The 17,502-nt window shown below is 54.3% G+C and overlaps 5 protein-coding genes across 5 annotated transcripts; 3 read left to right on the top strand and 2 right to left on the bottom strand.

The window, feature by feature from the left end:
- Nucleotides 1-292: 292 nt before the first annotated feature.
- On the top strand, nucleotides 293-4,157 carry BZA05DRAFT_268672 (uncharacterized protein). Its single transcript, XM_051480208.1, has 3 exons — nucleotides 293-2,926; nucleotides 2,985-3,731; nucleotides 3,797-4,157. The coding sequence occupies exons 1-3, from the start codon at nucleotides 556-558 to the stop codon at nucleotides 4,108-4,110; spliced, it is 3,432 nt and encodes a 1,143-aa protein (XP_051340287.1). The 5' UTR covers nucleotides 293-555; the 3' UTR covers nucleotides 4,111-4,157.
- BZA05DRAFT_394553 (uncharacterized protein) lies at nucleotides 4,136-4,655 on the top strand (the record flags this gene model as incomplete). Its single annotated transcript, XM_051483339.1, has 1 exon — nucleotides 4,136-4,655. One exon carries the CDS (start codon nucleotides 4,136-4,138, stop codon nucleotides 4,490-4,492), a length of 357 nt encoding a protein of 118 aa, XP_051340286.1. The 3' UTR covers nucleotides 4,493-4,655.
- A 3,323-nt stretch (nucleotides 4,656-7,978) lies between these two features.
- BZA05DRAFT_268607 (uncharacterized protein) lies at nucleotides 7,979-10,613 on the bottom strand. Its single transcript, XM_051480207.1, has 4 exons — nucleotides 10,150-10,613; nucleotides 9,837-10,055; nucleotides 9,705-9,733; nucleotides 7,979-9,628 (listed from the first exon to the last, which is right to left on the bottom strand). The coding sequence occupies exons 1-4, from the start codon at nucleotides 10,216-10,218 to the stop codon at nucleotides 8,221-8,223; spliced, it is 1,725 nt and encodes a 574-aa protein (XP_051340285.1). The 5' UTR covers nucleotides 10,219-10,613; the 3' UTR covers nucleotides 7,979-8,220.
- Nucleotides 10,614-11,313: 700 nt separating this feature from the next.
- Nucleotides 11,314-12,170, bottom strand: BZA05DRAFT_435498 (uncharacterized protein; the record flags this gene model as incomplete). Its single annotated transcript, XM_051486373.1, has 4 exons — nucleotides 11,314-11,517; nucleotides 11,787-11,809; nucleotides 11,840-11,865; nucleotides 12,085-12,170. 4 exons carry the CDS (start codon nucleotides 12,168-12,170, stop codon nucleotides 11,314-11,316), a joined length of 339 nt encoding a protein of 112 aa, XP_051340284.1.
- Nucleotides 12,171-14,279: 2,109 nt separating this feature from the next.
- On the top strand, nucleotides 14,280-15,302 carry BZA05DRAFT_435497 (uncharacterized protein). The gene is made up of 4 exons (XM_051486372.1): nucleotides 14,280-14,569; nucleotides 14,619-14,780; nucleotides 14,987-15,053; nucleotides 15,231-15,302. The coding sequence occupies exons 1-4, from the start codon at nucleotides 14,402-14,404 to the stop codon at nucleotides 15,257-15,259; spliced, it is 426 nt and encodes a 141-aa protein (XP_051340283.1). The 5' UTR covers nucleotides 14,280-14,401; the 3' UTR covers nucleotides 15,260-15,302.
- Nucleotides 15,303-17,502: the final 2,200 nt, after the last annotated feature.

The raw sequence follows: 17,502 nt of genomic DNA, 5'->3' as shown, positions 1-17,502 counted from the left end.
ACCGCGCGCTTCACCACAGAGCGGCTGAGAGGCGGAAGGTGAGCGGTAGAGAGGGAGAAAGTGCGCAGTGGGAAGCAATCGGTAGAGCTGGAAGGGACACAGAGTTCATAGACTCATATCCCGTACCTCTTGAGTGCCCCACCCCACCACCAAGCATACGATACAGCAGCCGGCCATTGGTTGAGCTCGTTCAATTCATCTCATCATATATCTCATCATCCGAGCACCCCCCAAAATTGCTGGTCTGTCCACCTTTACGTATTTCCCTGCAATCCGAAAAGAAAAGCGCTGCATTTGCATGTGCATGCACCCTTCCTCTACGCGGGAGCTCACGTCTATTCAAAAGTGAACCCTGCCCCCCACCCCGCATACAGCACACTGTACCGCCGACCTCCCTACAGCTATACCGACACCACGCATACACACCTACCCAAGCACTCGCACACGCACTAAGCACTTCCATACACACGAAAGTACCCACATAAATACCCAAATATATCCGTTCACCAGAATCCGAATTCGGGTGTGCCGGTCTCCGAGCTTAGTTTGGTATCCATGACCGACCCAACTGCATCACCCCTAATCCTGACTCCCATGGAGGTCGTCTCCACTCCCTCACCAAAAGACGGCACTTTCCTGGAGGCACGAATCGCTACGCTACAGCTAGAAACCCTCACCCCTCCACCAGAGCCATCACCACAGCTATCGCCGCAGCCATCGCCGCAGCCGTCACCACGGCCGTCACCACGACCGAGTGTGACTGCGACACAATCGACGCCGTCAATACCGCAGCTCACCTTGGGCGACTGTGAGATACCTACACTCCGGCATAAGTCGTCCCAAACATGGCACCACAGCGGACCTCAAACACGGACATCACCACGGATATCCCCCATACCTTCCCCGCGGGGATTGAGGGCTCGCCAGAATTCCTCACCAGTCCACCCAATATCACTTCCTCCCGCCAGCAGCACCACTACCAGCGACTCCCTGGTGACCGCGGCCGGCGGTTTGGTACGGAGGGTATCACAGAAGGCCGCCAATAAGCTGAGGCGGCGGACATCCTCCGCTGCGAACGATCACGAAGAACGGACCGGCCCGGTCCTCGTACGGAATCGCGGCGAAAGCCAGAGCGGAGATATCGGACGGCTGGGAATACAGCACCACGATCTGGACGACGATGAAACAGCGGTTACCGACCAGGTGGACGGGCCCAACAGCTTGCTGGCTCCAGCCGCAGACGCTGCTATCGCCGTTTCCGGGGATCCACCAAACGGTGGAATCCTCGTGCCCGAAGAACTGCAGAGGGGAACGCCAATGACCAGGATCACACGGAAAAAGAAGACGACGAGAACTTTCAAATTGGATGTCAACAAGGCCCGGGTCTCGTGGGATCCAACAAAACAATCTTCGCGGTTCTACGTGGATGACATGAAGGAAATACGCACAGGCGCCAATGCTCGGAATTACCGCGAAGAACTGCAGATCTCGTCGGATCACGAGGACCGCTGGATCACGATCACGTACGTCGACAATAAGGAGGGCGGCAAGTTGAAGCTCTTGCATGTGGTCGCTCCCACCGTGGAACTGTTCAACACCTGGACCACCACACTCGAGGCGATCAACAGATTCCGCACGGAAATGATGGCGGGCTTGGCTATGCAAGGGGAGAAGTTTGTCGACGCCCACTGGAGGAATTACATGGCCACCAAGCGGGCTTCCGACTCGCAGACGGCAGACAAATTGACCTTTGAAGATGTCGAGCGCCTCTGTCGTGATATCCACGTCAATTGTTCCAGAAGGCTCCTGAAGGAAAAATTCAAGCGCGCGGATCGTGACAATTCGGGGCACCTCAACTTCCACGAATTTGAACGGTTCGTGAAGCTCCTGAAAGAGAGGGAAGAGATCAAGGGTATCTGGGAAGGTATTGTTGCGAACCCCCTCGGAGGGATGGTCAGGCACGAGTTCCAGACGTTCTTGAGGGACGTTCAGAAGGTCGATGTTGCTGCCGATAGCGCGCAGGTGGATAAGGTGTTCCGAAAGTTTTGTCGGCAGTCTTTCAAGGCGGAGCAGGCCGATGGACAAGTTCAGTCGCAAGGCGAGGATATCGAGAATATGCGGATGGATCAGGAGGCGTTTACCTCGTTCCTTCTTTCGTCCTCGTATAACCCCCCACTCCTGGCCTCGTCCCCGAACAACATGCTGGATCGTCCGTTGAACGAGTACTATTGCTCGAGCTCCCATAACACATACCTTATGGGACGACAAGTTCGCGGCGAATCATCGGTCGAGGGCTACATCCGTGTTTTGCAACGGGGATGCCGCTGTGTTGAGATTGACTGCTGGGATGGTGACGATGGTCGGCCCGTGGTCACTCACGGACACACCGGAACGAGCGAATGCTTGTTCTCGGACGTCATTGCGGCGATCGGAAAATACGCGTTCCTCGCTTCGCCATATCCGGTGATCCTTTCGCTGGAAGTCCACTGCGGCTTGGAGCAGCAAGTCAAGATGGCCGAGCACCTCGTCAACATCCTCGGCGAGAAGCTGGTGACCGATCCCTTCATGACTAACAGCATGACCCTCCCCAGTCCGCAGGAGCTGAAGCATCGCATCTTGGTCAAGGTCAAGGGCAGCGAGCGGAAGGAGTCGGCGCTGCTCAAGAACGATTTCGACGCCATGGAAAGACGTACCGGGAGTGGTAGCATCGCCAGCAGCACGTCTCCCCCCAAGCGCTATAGCTTCCTGAGGAATAATTCTGGGAACAGCACTTCGACCAGCAATACCAGTGAGTCCGACGACGGCGGCAGTGGATCGGGAGAAGGCAAGAAGAAAGAGCCGAAGCCTACGATGAAGATTGCCCATGAGCTTGGGAAATTGGGTGTCTATTGTCGCGGACAGAAGTTCCGCAACTTCGCACTTCCAGGTGAGTCCCAATCGAAGTGATTGCGCATGATTGAGCATTACTGACGATGACCGAACAGAGAGCAAAACGTTCAACCACATCTTTTCGTTCCAGGAAAAGTCGCTGCTGAAATTCTGCAAAGACCCGGAGAAGAAAGCGCAATTGGAGAAGCACAATGTCCGCTACCTCATGCGAGTGTATCCGTCCGGCTTCCGCGTGAACTCTTCGAATTTCGATCCGTTGGGTTTCTGGAGAAGGGGTGTGCAGATGGTCGCGCTCAACTGGCAGACATACGACCTCGGCGTGCAATTGAACGAAGCCATGTTTGCGTCCGCCGACGACAAAGGCGGATATGTGCTCAAGCCCAAAGTCCTTCGCGGTTCTCGGACAACTTTCGATCCTCCTGCGGATGCGGCGGATGCCAAGCTGAAGAAGGACAAGAAGCAAGTCTCGTTCTCGATCAAGGTCATCTCTGCGCAGCAGCTTTCGCGCTCGGGCCACAAGGCCGACGACACCATCGACCCGTACGTCGAGGTCGAGGTGTTCACTGCCGACGACAAGACCAAGGGCACATCCACCAGCGAGGGCGGGATTGAGGTTGGCGACTCGAAGGGAATCAGCGGGCTGGGCGCGCCGCAGAAGAGGCGCACCAAGGTCGTGTATGACGATGGTTTCCACCCTATCTTTCAGGAGAAGATGAAATTCAGTCTGGTTACCAAGTTTGAGGATCTCGTGTTCGTCCGCTTTTCCGTCTACAACTCGGAGGGTGGCGATGACAAGAGTCTCATTGCCACGTACACGGCCAAGCTGATCTCCCTGCAGCAAGGTACGTCTCCATCCACCTCTCTCTATATATTTTTTTGGGGGGTCTTTGCTAATGCCATCCGCCAGGCTACCGTCACCTCCCCCTCTACAACATCCAGGGCGAACAGTACCTCTTTTCGCGGCTCTTTGTCAAGATCAACGTCGATCCGGTCGTGCTGATGGACACGGTGGTGTCCCAGCGCTCTTCCGCCATCGAGAGCATCAAGGACACGATAAAATCCGGCCTCGGCTCCGTCGGCTTCTCGGCTGATCGCCACTCCATCCGGAGGAAGAAGAGTGTCAAGAATACCGACAAGGACAAGGACGGGAAGGCGACATCGAAACATAGCAGAGCTGCCAGTCACCACGGAAAGGAAAGACTTCAGCCTGCGTTGCATTGACTAGATTGGACTGTACATAAGTAACATGGGGATGGGGATGGGGATGGGGATGGGGATGGGGATGGGGATGGCTGTTTTGTTTTATCTTGCGGTTTTCTTCTTCTTCTTTGGTTTCTCTTTCCGGCGGGGGTTTTTTGTGGTGTATATATTTTTTTCTTTTTTCTCTCTATGGGACGGCGTTTTCTGGTTTTGGCTTTGGCTTTGGCTTTTGGTTTTGGCTTTTGGCTTTTGGTTTTGGCTGGGGGGGCTGGTCTGCTCTCTGTTTCTCTGTCCGGTGGTTGGTTCCTGCTTCATTTGCGGGCCTTTCTTGTCTGGATGTCTGGACACTTGGTTTATTTGCTTCTTCTTTCTTCTCATTGATACTACTTATAAAGTGGACTAGGCGTTTTGTTTTTTGTTTTTATTACTGAGGGGTTGCAACATGGGAAGGCCCAAGGGGGAGAGGGGGGAGAAAGGGCGGGGGGGAAGGGATGGATGGGTTGGATCGGATGGATGTGATGGGAGCGAGAGGCGTTTCTTGAATTGTGGATTGTGGATTGTGGATTGTGGATTGTGGATTGTGGATTGTGGATTGTGGATTGTGGATGCAGATACTCAAGTGGTGATACTCTACACTATACTAGGTACATACACTGGGTACTCCAACTCGAGCAATAATGTTCCGTGAATCGTGAATTGTGAGTGATAATAGAATAGAATAGAACAGATAGAACTGAGTATTGGACCTGGTAAGGGGATTGAAGCGGTGCTGGCTCGACACTACGCACGTGTGAAGAGGAAGGGGACGGTGAAGGGAAGGGGAAGGGGAAGGGTGAAGAGGAAGGGAGGAGAAGGCGAATAGCAAGGGGAAGGCCAAGTAGCACACCTATACTGCACTGGTTCTTATAAAACCCATTCGCCCGCCAACCTGCAGAGGAGGGTGATATTACATGACGCGCTGGCTTCAACACCACGACTCAACTCAGGGTAGGGGGAGTCTTGGAGCACCCATCCAACTCACGGGGGCGAGCCGCATTCCATGCCCATGCGGGAATCGTATGAACGCTTGTAATTCCTATGTATCATACAATTCCTATGTACATATCATACAGAGAAAATGTCTTCGTTCTGGTTACTGAAGCGATACCGCCTCACCGCTCCATGCACGTGTGGTCGTAGGGAGGTGAAGGGGGAAAGGGAAAGGGAGGGCCAGGTAGCACACGCAGACCGACTCCTGCGAAACCCATCCACCCATCCGTCCATCCACCCGCCAACCCGCCGAGGAGGGTGACAATACATGATGGGCGGGCTTCGATTCTAAGCTCAAACCCAAATAGAGTGAGGTCTCGGAGCACCCATTCACGGTCCACGACTTCGGTTTCGACTTCGATTTCGACTTTGCGGAGAGTATAGTAGAGCTAGAGCGTGCCTACTGTGCCTACCTCACGGGGGTCTTGAAGCCGCGCTCTATGCCCATGCAGGAATCATATGAACGCTTGGAATTCCTATGTACGTGATATCATATGATTGTGGGCTTCGACACCAAGGCTCAAACGGGGCCCAAACCGGGGGCTCCCGGGGGGGGGGGGGGGGGGGGAGGGGGAGGAGGAGTCTAGCAGCACCCATTCACGGTCCACGACTTCGACTCACAGAGGGTGATATCACATGATAGGCGGGTTTCGACAGCAAGGCTCAAACTCAAGTAGAGTGAGGTCTCGAAGCACCAATTCACGGTCCACAACTTTTCGGAGGTACATAGAGCTAGAGCCATACCTTACGGAAATAAGCCATACTTCATGACATGCGGGAACCGTATGAACGAACGCTTGGAATTCCTATGTTTCCGGCTGGGAATCGAGTCCTTCGTGTAGCTTGTTCTCGGGGGTACACACATGCAATGAGTAGGTACACTACTTACCCCACCATCACTCGTACCCGGTCGGTGCTGGCGGTATGATACCGAATCATTGGACAGATACCGCGGATGATTCATGCACTCAGCTTCAAGACGATTGCCGTACCGTACAGTTGGTTTTAACCTCCTATGATATATAGCCGACTGCGAACCACCAGTGACCACCAGTCTATATCCAATCCACCCTAGGGTACAAGCAATGCGTCAAATACGCATTGGAGACGAATGCGTTTTTTAATGTGTTTTTCGATGCGTTCTGCAGTGCGTTTGCAATGCGTTTTGTAATCCGTTGGGTTGTAAAACACGTTTTTGTAGGTACTTTGCAGTGTTACCAAATGCGTTCTTTTAGGTAATTTGCAATGCTATCAAATGCGTTATATACATGGATCCGTGGTACTATGCGCCTTGTCCTCCTATGCCTTCCTACAGTTGCCTCGCTGCATATTACACTCTCCCCACCGCCTCGCTGCATACCGCACTCCCACCGCCGCGAATAGCACATCCTCCCCGCCGCTGATAGCAGACCCTCCCCGCCGCGGACACCACATTCCCGTGGCTGTGCTTGCCGCTGTTCTTGGTGTCCTGTGCTCGCAGTCAGCCAAGTTGGTCTTCTCACAGTGTCCTCGCCGCGAATTCCACCTTGTCCTTGCTGTCTTTGCTGTCCAGCGCCGGCTGTCAGCCTTGGTCTTCTCACTCCTCTCGCCGCGGATAGCACACTATCTTCGCCGCGAATGGCCCGCTGGCGTTGTGGTGAAGTGATGGAGGAGCTCTCTTGCAAGGAGCTGTCGTGGGAGGAGCTGTCTGTGAGACGGGCTTTCAGTGAGAGAAGAGACGAATATGGTAGTAGTGGGCATCAACTAAAAGAGAGTGTGTATTGTACAAAGGGACACGTTGTGATAACGAGTTTAACTTCTTGGTGACGAGGCCACAAACTTAGCCACGGTGGCCTACCGCCGCCGGTGCTTCACCAAAAGAGCCTCACCGGTGGTGTATGTGGTGATGGTGATGGTGATGGTGATGAGAGAGAGCGCAGAGCACGGCGGCAGTATACCTAGACAGGAATACTCCAACATCACCGTGATGCGCATCGCGAAGGCCAGCATCATCGCACTGTCGACATGAACTTCAACAGACTGTCGAGGTCGGGTTTTTATTCGAGTCTCGCGGGTTTACTCAGTCATTCCCACTCGGTGACTGGAATCATTCCTGATTATTGACTAGAGTCATTCCTTCATTGGCCAGAGTCATTTCATACCCTAACTGTGTGGGTTGATTGACTCTTCCAATGCTTCCCGGATGACACTTGTACGTAACAAAGACCAATACAACAACTTTCCTTCTCAAAGCTACTCCCCGTCTACCTTTAAAGTTTAGAGCACACTTGAGAGTAAAGCTTGGCAGAATTCACGCATTTTCCGGCAATAACGCAATTTTCACGGTGCGTATCTGTCACTAAACCTGTGCAACGCATTGCTTGTCTTGTACCCTAGGGCCACAGGTATCCATATCGAAAGTATATACACACTCAACCCGCGCAAAGACAAGGACAAGGAAATAAGTCTGAGTATTCAGCGTTCAAAGTAAATAAGTAAGTACAAGAAAACCTGACAAAACCAAACCAAGCATCATCTTCGTATCTCATCGCGCGTTTTTTATACATAAACCCCCTCTCTCCATCCTCCTCCTCCCTCCTTCCAACCCACCCCCATCCAACCCACACCCACGCCCACATCCACCACCGCCGGCACCGACGCCACGACAATCATTAACCTGTAGGCAGCATCAAGTAAAAGTAAAAAGTAAAAGTAAAAGTAAAAGTAAGAAAAGCAAGCAAGAGAAGCAAGCAAGCAAAGTAACCTTAGTAAAAGACGATGCGAAAGGGCACGGATCAACCGCTCCCTTCCTCGCCATGAAATAGAAACGGAAACCGGCGGGCGGGAAGGGGGAGGGAGAGGGCCCAAATCAAGCACAGAACAGAACCAACCCCCAAGTACTTGGATACTGAAGCCTCCGCATCCGGATATAAGCAAATAAACCGTAACTCCATCCATCCCCCAAAGAAAGCCCGGGTACATAGGCAATTATCCCGCTCCCCGCTCCGCGCTCAGGCACGCAAGTAATGTAAGCACAGCACAGCACATCCAACCGGTGGCATGCATGCTACTGCCGCAGCCGCAGCCGAGCCGAGTAGAAGCAGAAGCAGCTCTCAGGTCAGATCAGAACGAAAACTCTCGAAACAGCGACCTTCCGACGCCGAGGTGAGTAGCACCCTTGGTGCCAAATTCCGGGCCGCTCTCGAAGCCGTCCTCGCCCTCGCCGCCTTCGGCCAGTTTCGTCAGATCGCCGTAGCTCCCGCGTCTGATGCCTCCTCCTCCGCTGGACGTTTTGCCAAAGATCGGCGGAGTCGAGAGACGCTTCAGCGAGAAGTCTGCGAGGGAGTGGCGTTTTCCCTGGCTTGGGGGGACGAGGGTCGAGGCGGCTGATGATGGCTCGTTTTTGTTGTTGGTGTTGTGGATGCTGGCCGTGCTGGTGGAGGAAATCGTGGTGTGGAGTGTGTCGTTGTCGCTATCGCTGCGGTCAGAGGAGATCTGGAAGGCGCAGGCGGCAGGGGAGGTGATGTAAGCACGTGATATGCGGTCTTCGGACACCGATTCTCTGTCATCCTCTCCTCGCCGCCGGTTACGTATCTGGCCGGTGGAGACGTATTCGAGAGCACGCTGCGTGGGGGAGGGTATTCGTCGAGGTCGGTCGGAACTCATGGTTCGCGGTGCGGACGGGTGCACTATCGGCTCGCCACCACGCCCTGCCTCGAGCTCGTTCATCAACGCCTCGAACCGCGCTATCGACGAGATCGGTACGTCTCCGTCGAGTTTCGGGGACGGGCTTGCATGGCCGCTGGAGAAGAAGCGGTCGAGAATTGTTTCCCGACGGCCAGGAGCCGGCCCCTCCGCTTCTCCTGGTCGGTACTCTTTGATAGGGGTAGTGATGTCGGTGGCAGCGGAACCTTTCCGAGACGACGAGTGTCGCGAGCCCAAAGGCGGGCGCACCGACTCACTCGTCGCGGTTTGCGGCCGACGGTCGTCAATCGAACTGGGTGAGCCTATAGTATCCGACGCCAAACTGATCATACTGGATCTATCGTCCGAATCCAAACTCGAGAGATTACTAGTCTTCGAGCGGATGGACGGGCTCAACAGCGCCGTGTTGGGCTCGCCGTTAATCAAAAATAATGACGACGGCGACGGCGTTGGAGTGTCATATTCATTTTCTTGGAACCCTTCACGCAATATGCTGTCTACGGTGTTTGTGCGTACCGGTGGTGGCCCGAGTATCAATCGAGACTGTATCTCTCGTGCCCACCTCTCCAGACAATACGGTTCTTCCGCGCCGGGCCTAAATAATATCGTAGTCCCCGACCCCTCCTTCCGCGTCGGATCTTTCGGCGGCATGTCGTGGCTTCTCCGACGAAACGCGCGCGACGACGAGGACGACGAGGACGCCGAGGGAAAGTGGTTTTGCGGGTTTTCGGCGCTTCGGAGATTGACGACGAGTGTCGGCATGATGAGCGACTTCTTCTTATTCGCCGCGACGTCGCCAATATAGCACGAGGCAATCCGTTGTATCCTAATCGTCCCCCACGCAATGTCAACCACATTGGCCAACTTCCCTGTCTGCTTCTTCGTGCAATGTCGCCACTTACGGGTATCTCGCGATCGGCTCGGAATCGGTCTGCAGAAACAGAACAGTCAGGACTTTTTGCTCTCCGCGCACAACAACCACGACCACGACCGCCACCACCGCCACAGACCCCACCGCCACTACGAGATCCCACCTTTGTTTTGTAAACAGCCAGGCTCCAATTATCCTTCGCAACATCCGCAGCCAGCGCCGAAACCTGATGCGTCGAATTGCTCCGCTCCAATCCGCTCTTCGTCGCACGAACGGTGTCGACGGTTGTCGTACTGCCAGCAGTGGTGGGACGGCCAGGCGATGCCGCGGAAGTCGACGCCTTCGAGGCACTCATCCCGTTGCTGAAGCGGACATAGCGTTGCTGTAGTTTGTTCGCGAAATTGTCAGCGACGTCGATTCTATCATTTGTAAATCACGGCTACCGCGGCTCCCCGCATTTCCGGACAGACGCATACCTTCCACCCGGCGCGCCCGATCAAATTAATGTTTCGTTCGCCCGGCGGCACCTGAAGCCAGCCTTCCATCCCAGACGGTAGAGCTCTACCCTGCCGTGTAGCTCCAGAAAGAAAGGACGGTGTTGTAGCTTGCGTATTCGTGTGTGTGTGCGGGTTGGATGCGCGAGTAGTGGTGGTGGTGTTGGGGGTATTGGTGTTGGTGGTGGTGGTTGACCGGGTGGGGTGAGGGGGGGGTATAGTAGTATGGAAGGGTGAATGGAACGAGGAAGGTTTATGTGGCTATACTCTTCGTCGGGGGTGTACGGTATGTATTGCGTCGAGCGTAAATCCGACGAATAGTCGTGCAGGAGTCTCTCGCCGAAGGCCGAAGGACGAAGGACGAGCGGTGCAGTGCGGTGCGGTGGGGACAGACACTCTCTAGATATGTCTAGCGCGAAGTTGGGGTATGGCGTGAAGGCCTTGGGTGGAGCTCTCTCCCTCACACAACTGCTCTGATGTCTCCGGGCTTGTGGGTTTACTTTCTTTCTTTCTATCCGACGACGAACGACGCGTGCTTTTGGCTGCTGCGCTCACGGCCGCTAGGGAAAGTTTCGGATGGCGAGCGAGGGGTAAGGTATGTAGGTTGGTAGAGGTAGGTGGGAGGTGGGTTGGTGCTTGGTTAGCGGAACCAGGCGACGCAGCACATCCAACTATATGACGACGAGATGCCTGAGATGTCGGGGGTGGGGAGGTGGCTTCGGGCTTCGGGCTTTGGACCAACAAACGGTGTCTCGAGGCTTGAGGCTTGAGGCTTGGCTCGACTGGCCACACCACGGCACGTGCGATGGTGGATTGGATGGTGCTAAGGGTTCGGTCGGTGAATGGGGATGGGATGGGGATGGGATGGAGATGGGACGGGGATGGGATGGGATGGGGAAGGGAAGGGATGTCTAGGTACGCGGATTCACGGGAGAAGCATCGTAGAAGGAGAATGGCCGGAAGAGAGAAAGGAAGAAGAAGCCGCAGAAGAAGGACGGAGGCGAGGGACGGAGGCGAGAGACGAGGGACAAAGGACAGGGACAAGGACAAGGACGAGACAAGGAACAAGGAAGAGAAGGAGGGGGGTGGCAGGAGAGCAGGAGAGCAGGAGCGGAAGAATGAAGAGCAAAGGAAGAAGACGACGTTCTACGTTCTTCTGTTACGCTTCTTCTTCTTCTCTTCTTCTTCGTCTTCTTCTTTGTTCTCGCCGCCGCTGCAGACGGTGGCGTAGGGTGGTTCGCGATCGGCGAGCGAATGCAGGCAAGCAGCGAGCAGCGAATGCAGCAGCGTCGAGCGGGCAACGGGCAGCAGCCAGGAGACGGCAGCCAGCCAGCCAGAGTACCCACCCAACTGCGAGACATATACCGGTATGGCATGTACTCTCCATACTTTCTACTTCCTATACCCAACATATACCCAAGTACTACCTAACCAACTAGCAGAGTATGCAAAGCCGTTCTTGGGCCTCGTGTGCCTCTTGTGCCTCTTGCTGCTTCTGCTTCTCGGGCGTCCTCATGGAGGCAACCGGCATGCATGCTGTGTGATGTGTGATGTGTGATGTGTGATGTGTGGGCGTGCGTGCGTGACGATTTCCAGTGCTGGGTCGATTGCGATCTCACAATCGAGGCATAAGCATGCTCCCCTACAGGTATGATATGTATAGAGTAGATACATAAGTCAGCAAGTAGACTGTAGATACTACATGGAATAGGTAGTACTTAGGTACACATGTGGTGGAGTGGAGTGGAGTGGACGGGCAGGACGGGCAGGACGGGCAGGACGCAATGGGGAGCCACACGGGGTACGTGATCCTCCGGTCCTCTCGGATCCGATATGTACTACATACTGCCTACTACGTACTAGTATTTGCACAAACGTCACTCATCACAGCGGTAATCACTACTTGCGGATGGTTACCTGAGTGGCGAAATCGACGTCCCCGTCCCCGTCCACGTCCCGTCCACGTCCACGTTCACTTGGCCGGCTGCGGCAGCCACCGCCATTGCCATTTATCCGGAACGGGTTTTGATTCACCCTGCTAGGTGGTCTGGAGAATCGAGAATCGAGATGGAGTGGTTGTACAGTGGGTAGGTAGGCACCGGTACCACTTGCTTGGTTGGTTCCTTGGGAACACAAAAACGCCGTCAAAAGTCCGCCGCCACCACCACCACCACTACCACCACCGGCATTCCTTCCTGCTCCTTCCAGATCTTCCAGAATCCAGATCATGCCAGGCTTCTCTCCTCCGCAATCTTTCCTCCGCAAAGACGCTACCTAGTACCTACGGAATTCGCGGCCGTCAACGGTCACATGAGGTAGAACGAGCCGAAGGAGTCCACCACCGATGGAGACTGCCGGAGACCGCCGGCGTCGGTGGCGGGGGTGGTGGCGGCCAAGCGGACAGGAACAGGAACAGGAAGAAGCTTGGCCGTCAGGACCGTTGGGAAGCCATGCATCTAACTATGCATGTGCGGACATCTTGTCGGGATGAGGCCTGGAGTGGGTAGAGGGTGAGACAGATTCTCGACTACTCATCAACTATGATAGGTAAAGCACATCGAACGACGCTTCGAGGTGTGGAACTACCGGTACATACCGGTATCGCACTGGAGACTGGAGTGGACGGGTAACATGTATGTATCTGATCGGGACGTCGGTCCAGCGTACGGTATGCACACATACGAATAGTTGAGGCCCCGGAACGATGTTGCATCTTCCCAGCTCCCCGGCACAGAGGGGACGCGTAGGGTGGAGGAGGAGGCGGAGGGGCAAATTCTGGACTGACGTACCACGGCGTGTATCGCGGAAGACATTTATTTCGAGGTGGTGGTTATGCGGTACTATAGGTACATACTTGCCGAGCGAGCGAGATGCTCAGTGCTCAGTTGCCCAGTTTCCATGCACAGGGAGCATGGCGAGCATATCAGTTCGTTAAACCGCCCTCGATGCAGGTAGAGTACCTATCTACATACCCCTAGATTGTATGCGGGGGTGGGGGTTATCTGAGCGAGTGTGGGGGGCTCGTGTGAGTGTGGGGTTCAGCCTGGAGGTTGAAAGTTGAAACCTGAAGGCTCCGTAGTATGTACATATGTGGGGCATATGTATCTGCTCTGATGGAGGCCGAAACCCGTTCCTTGATGCCGCCGAGAGAAAAGACGAAAACGCCGCCGGTCCTCCGGGACACATCCGCACGAATTGCCGAGGCCTCATTCTCATCCCGGGCATCCCGGGGGGAAGGGGGGGCAGTGGCGTCGAAGTTCCAACTGTCGGGCCTTCAACAACAAAAGCAACAACAACGGCAACAGCAACGTCTTGGACTCCAGGCACTTGTGCTGACTGAAGTGCCAAGTGCCGGAAACTTGTGGGGAACCGTGGCGTGCAGGATATAGTACTTAAGAGTACTTGAGCGGCATAGGCACTTTCACCTATGTAGGGTAGGTAGAGCACCTACCGGTAGTACACAGGCATGTATGTACCATATGCAGTTGTGGAGAGAAGATGCAGGGACCGGGCCATGGAAGCGGACAGCGCTCCGAAGCGTTCCAGTTCCATTCCATTCCCCTAAGCACACCAGCGCCCAAAAAGTACGCTCGCTCGGTTCTCGGTCCTCGTGCTGCTGCTGCTGGTGGTGCTGACAACCCACCGTCTCGGTTCCGACTCTGTCAGCAGCCCGGCGGCGGACCACACCGCCGAGCAATCCATTCACCAGTGCAGTTCAGTTCAGTTGCCGGCAACCGACACTTTTTTCGCGTCGCCTCTAGTTATGTGCTCGAACTAACCGCATGCTCCTCTGGGCGCATATCATATGCGGTTGGCGGGCTTGAGACAGCGACACAAGCCGCGACAATCGTCGGTTCCCATCACTCGAACGCCACGCCACGCAGCGTGGCATACGGTAGCATACATATTGGCATAGCATAGCATGTGAGACACCGCCTCGTCTGGTCTGGTCTTTTTCTCTCGACCGCGAGCACTTACCGATAGTGGATGCTAGGCCCGTCTACGGCTGCTGCTGCTGAGTGCTCACGCCGCGGAGGCGAGGAGGAGGAGCAGAGCAGAAGGGAAGGGAAGGGAAGGGAAGGGAAGGGAAGGGAAGGGAAGGGAAGGGAAGAGAAGGGAAGGGAAGAACCAACGGAAGGGAAGGGAAGAACCAACGGAAGGAGGGCCTGATCTCCTTCCTTGCCTCCTTCCCTTCTTCTTTCCTTCCTAGCCTGCCTGGTTAATCGGTGGCGAAATGCTTCGGATTTCCCAGACGGACAACTTACATAGAAGTGAAGTGAAGGAAGTGCACGTCGGACTCGGCAGTGGAGCGCCGTATGCAATGCCTTCCTTTTTCCTTTTCCTTTTCCTTTTCCTTTTGCCTTTCCTTTTGCCTTTTTCCTGCTCCTTTTTTCCTATCAAGGTTAGTTAAAGGTAGCTTGCGAGCCTCGGCTGGTTCCTGGTTCCGATAGCTAGTCGAGGAGTCGGGATCTCCGGGCGAGAGAGAGAGGGAGAGGGAGGAGATTCATCATCCATGGCATGGCCAGACCCAGCATTCCTTCCAGCGACAGGAGGAGGAGTCAGGGCCATCGCTCGCTCGCGTGGAAACGTTCCGGAGACATGGCGCCCTACTGGTAACTATCCTGTTTTCGACACACCGTACATATGAACAGTGACTTCGAGGAAATGCATTACAGAGGTACAAACGAATGCGTCTCAGATTGAAAGGGGTGACCACTGACCTGCTAGGTATGAGGGATGGATAGATGGATGGGATGGATGGGATGCCGCCATGTGGGGAATGGTGATGTCTAATACACAGGTACTTGCTCCGGTCCAGACGGCAAACCGCTTCTATGATACTGGTACCTATGGTGGAAGAATGAGCACCCAGCAAACGTTGCTATGTAAGCTACATACCTACAACACCTACAACACCCACCCCCGTGATAAGGGAGCACGCAACCAACGAGGAATTGCTCGAGCCACGAGAGCGGTACATACCAAGTGCATGCCAGTACTCTCCCAGCCACTTCCCCAACCCTTCAAATTTTAACTCCAGATGATCCGCACTATGTCCATAGTTACCTGGTACATCCCCACCAAATGGTAAAAGGCCGTGGGGCTTTCCGGATCCACGATCACTAGGTATGAAGCACTTCGGCGGATGAGCCGAGTTGGTGATCGACCACGCGCTTATGTATGTATGTATGTATGTATGTTAGATATCTTTACCGGCACCGGGAATACTACCGGTGGGTACCGGTATGTACCGGTATGTAAGACTTGGAGAGGAGAGCAGTTCGCATTCTCCAATGTACCTGTTCCCTGCATTAACTAGCGGTACCGCGGGAGAAAAACGTCGGGTTGATATTTGTCCATGACCGAGTTGAACCGCCGCCAGGGACGAACGAACGAGAAGAAAAGAAAACAAAAAAAAGCCTTTGACTTGGTTAGAGAACGTTGAGGCGGAGAGACAAAACAGCGCCCCAGGCCCCTCGCATATGTAAGCCTTGCATGCAGCTCTTCTCTTTTCCTCCGGATCCATTAAAGGAAGGCATTCATCCTTACGTACGCTTATATGTATCCATGTCCCGGTCTCCGGTGGATAGGTAGAGTATCAAGGATTCTCGGATGGGTTGGGTATGTAGGGTTTGACTGACGGAGAAACATTGCCCATGCTCGACCCGAGACCGGGACCACCGGCAGTTGCTTTGATTTGGATGCGGGTTCCGCCGCCGCCTGCGTGCGTACATATGTGCATATGTACAGACTCATTCAGTTGTATGTATGTATGTATTGTACATACTGGCAAGAAGGCCGGTATTGGCCATGGGCAGGCAGCCTGCAACTTGACAACGGTGGGATTGGTGGAAAGTGTTGGGGGAGTCGAACATTACCACCAGCCATAGCATAGCATAGCATAGCAAACGTCAAGTCCTCGGGCAATCCTTCTTCCTGAGGGCAGACGGCACAGAGGGGCTGGTAAAACGTTAACAACCCTGTGAATGTGAGAAAGGCTGGCGAAACGTGACGGAATCATGGAATATGGATGGGTGAAGCACGTACATTGTAGACTCGCGGATAGTTACCTAATTTTAAGGCGGCCTTGTATGTACAATGTAGATCTCTAGGGTTCTGCTGATCTCCCGTTGTCAAAGTAGCCGTATCAGGATTGAAGGAAGATATCGGGACCCTCGGTAGGTATGATTCTACGTTTGAGGTCCGGTCGACGCTGGATCTAAACATCTTGAATATGTGCCTATTCAAACTAGGAAACACCGTTTAGCTGCCGTCAACCTCGGTCAACCAGGCTATTTTAAAGCCCTTTCCTGGTGGTCCAGTCATACATAGCGGCTGTGCACCTACATAGGTAGGCCCTATACATCAGCAGCCGCGGCTCCAGTCATGCACCACGAAGTTCGAAGTTCGAACATCCACAATTTGCCGGAATGTTTGCTCTGCTTTCGCCGTTCGGTCCAGATGTGTGCTGCATGCAAGCATTGACGACATCAGTAGGCCAGAAAAGGACAAGTGGTGGCCACATACCCAGTTAATCGGAACCAGCTCTCGGCCACCGATATACCGGTAGGTACTTGGCACGATTAGGTATCTTCCTCTGCTTCTGCAAAGCTTCCTTCCCTTCTGCTTCTGCAAGGCTCGGCCGCATCGGTTGCATGGTTGACCTGGTGTGTGCCACCGCGAAGAGTTTTGCACCTGCGTTTGTAAGCTGACTCCCCCCCCCCTCCCCCCACTTCCTCCTCCTCCTTCTTCCTTCTCACAGGCCCGACTGCTCCCGGTGTTTCCCCTCTTGCGCTACATAGAAGCATCGATCCAGGGAAGAAGTGTTCTTATTACCGGTGAACATTGAACATCGGAATTTTCCGTCGAGGAAGAACGAGGCGGTGCGTGAAGAGTACTACCTAGTAGTATCTGCACCTACAAAACTCCTTGCGTTCCTAACCATTGTCGTAGGAGTAGGTAGGAAGCTTGTCCGGACCACAGCCCACGTGGTTGATGGCGGAAGGAGGTATATTGCATGTATGTACATACATGGATCGAGAGTTGCCGCACCTCCCCCTCCACCCCGTTAGGTGAGGTCCCACAGCTGAATCATGAGCGATCACTTTCTCCTCGATTTCGAGTTCGCAAATATTGAGCTTTCTTCCATTGGTGCACGGCCAATTCCTCGACCCAAGCCTTTCCAATCAACGTGAAGGTCCCCCACGCCTCGGTTGCAAGATGAAATATGGTAAAAAAACCTCGAGTCATTGGTCGTTCCGCATACGCCACGGGGTTTCAACTTTCCGTGAGCGGCGGCGGCGGCAGCTGGGCCAAGGGGCCTACGTACCTACT

This window comes from Tricharina praecox (assembly GCF_024521635.1).
Source record: "Tricharina praecox strain CBS 144465 chromosome Unknown BZA05scaffold_9, whole genome shotgun sequence".
Classification (NCBI taxonomy): Eukaryota; Fungi; Ascomycota; class Pezizomycetes; order Pezizales; family Pyronemataceae; genus Tricharina; species Tricharina praecox.
Note: the sequence above shows the minus strand (reverse complement) of the source record. Positions and strands in the feature narration are given on the sequence as shown.

Coding starts and splice junctions, on each gene's coding strand:
- BZA05DRAFT_435497 (XM_051486372.1), top strand. CDS start 14,402: ATGCTTCGGATTTCCCAGACGGACAACTTACATAGAAGTGAAGTGAAG. Junction 14,570..14,618: donor GCTCCTTTTTTCCTATCAAG/GTTAGTTAAAGG, acceptor TGGTTCCGATAG/CTAGTCGAGGAGTCGGGATC. Junction 14,781..14,986: donor GGAGACATGGCGCCCTACTG/GTAACTATCCTG, acceptor GCTCCGGTCCAG/ACGGCAAACCGCTTCTATGA.
- BZA05DRAFT_268672 (XM_051480208.1), top strand. CDS start 556: ATGACCGACCCAACTGCATCACCCCTAATCCTGACTCCCATGGAGGTC. Junction 2,927..2,984: donor CCGCAACTTCGCACTTCCAG/GTGAGTCCCAAT, acceptor ATGACCGAACAG/AGAGCAAAACGTTCAACCAC. Junction 3,732..3,796: donor GCTGATCTCCCTGCAGCAAG/GTACGTCTCCAT, acceptor GCCATCCGCCAG/GCTACCGTCACCTCCCCCTC.
- BZA05DRAFT_268607 (XM_051480207.1), bottom strand. CDS start 10,218: ATGGAAGGCTGGCTTCAGGTGCCGCCGGGCGAACGAAACATTAATTTG. Junction 10,056..10,149: donor TCGGGCGCGCCGGGTGGAAG/GTATGCGTCTGT, acceptor AACAAACTACAG/CAACGCTATGTCCGCTTCAG. Junction 9,734..9,836: donor TGGCTGTTTACAAAACAAAG/GTGGGATCTCGT, acceptor CTGTTTCTGCAG/ACCGATTCCGAGCCGATCGC.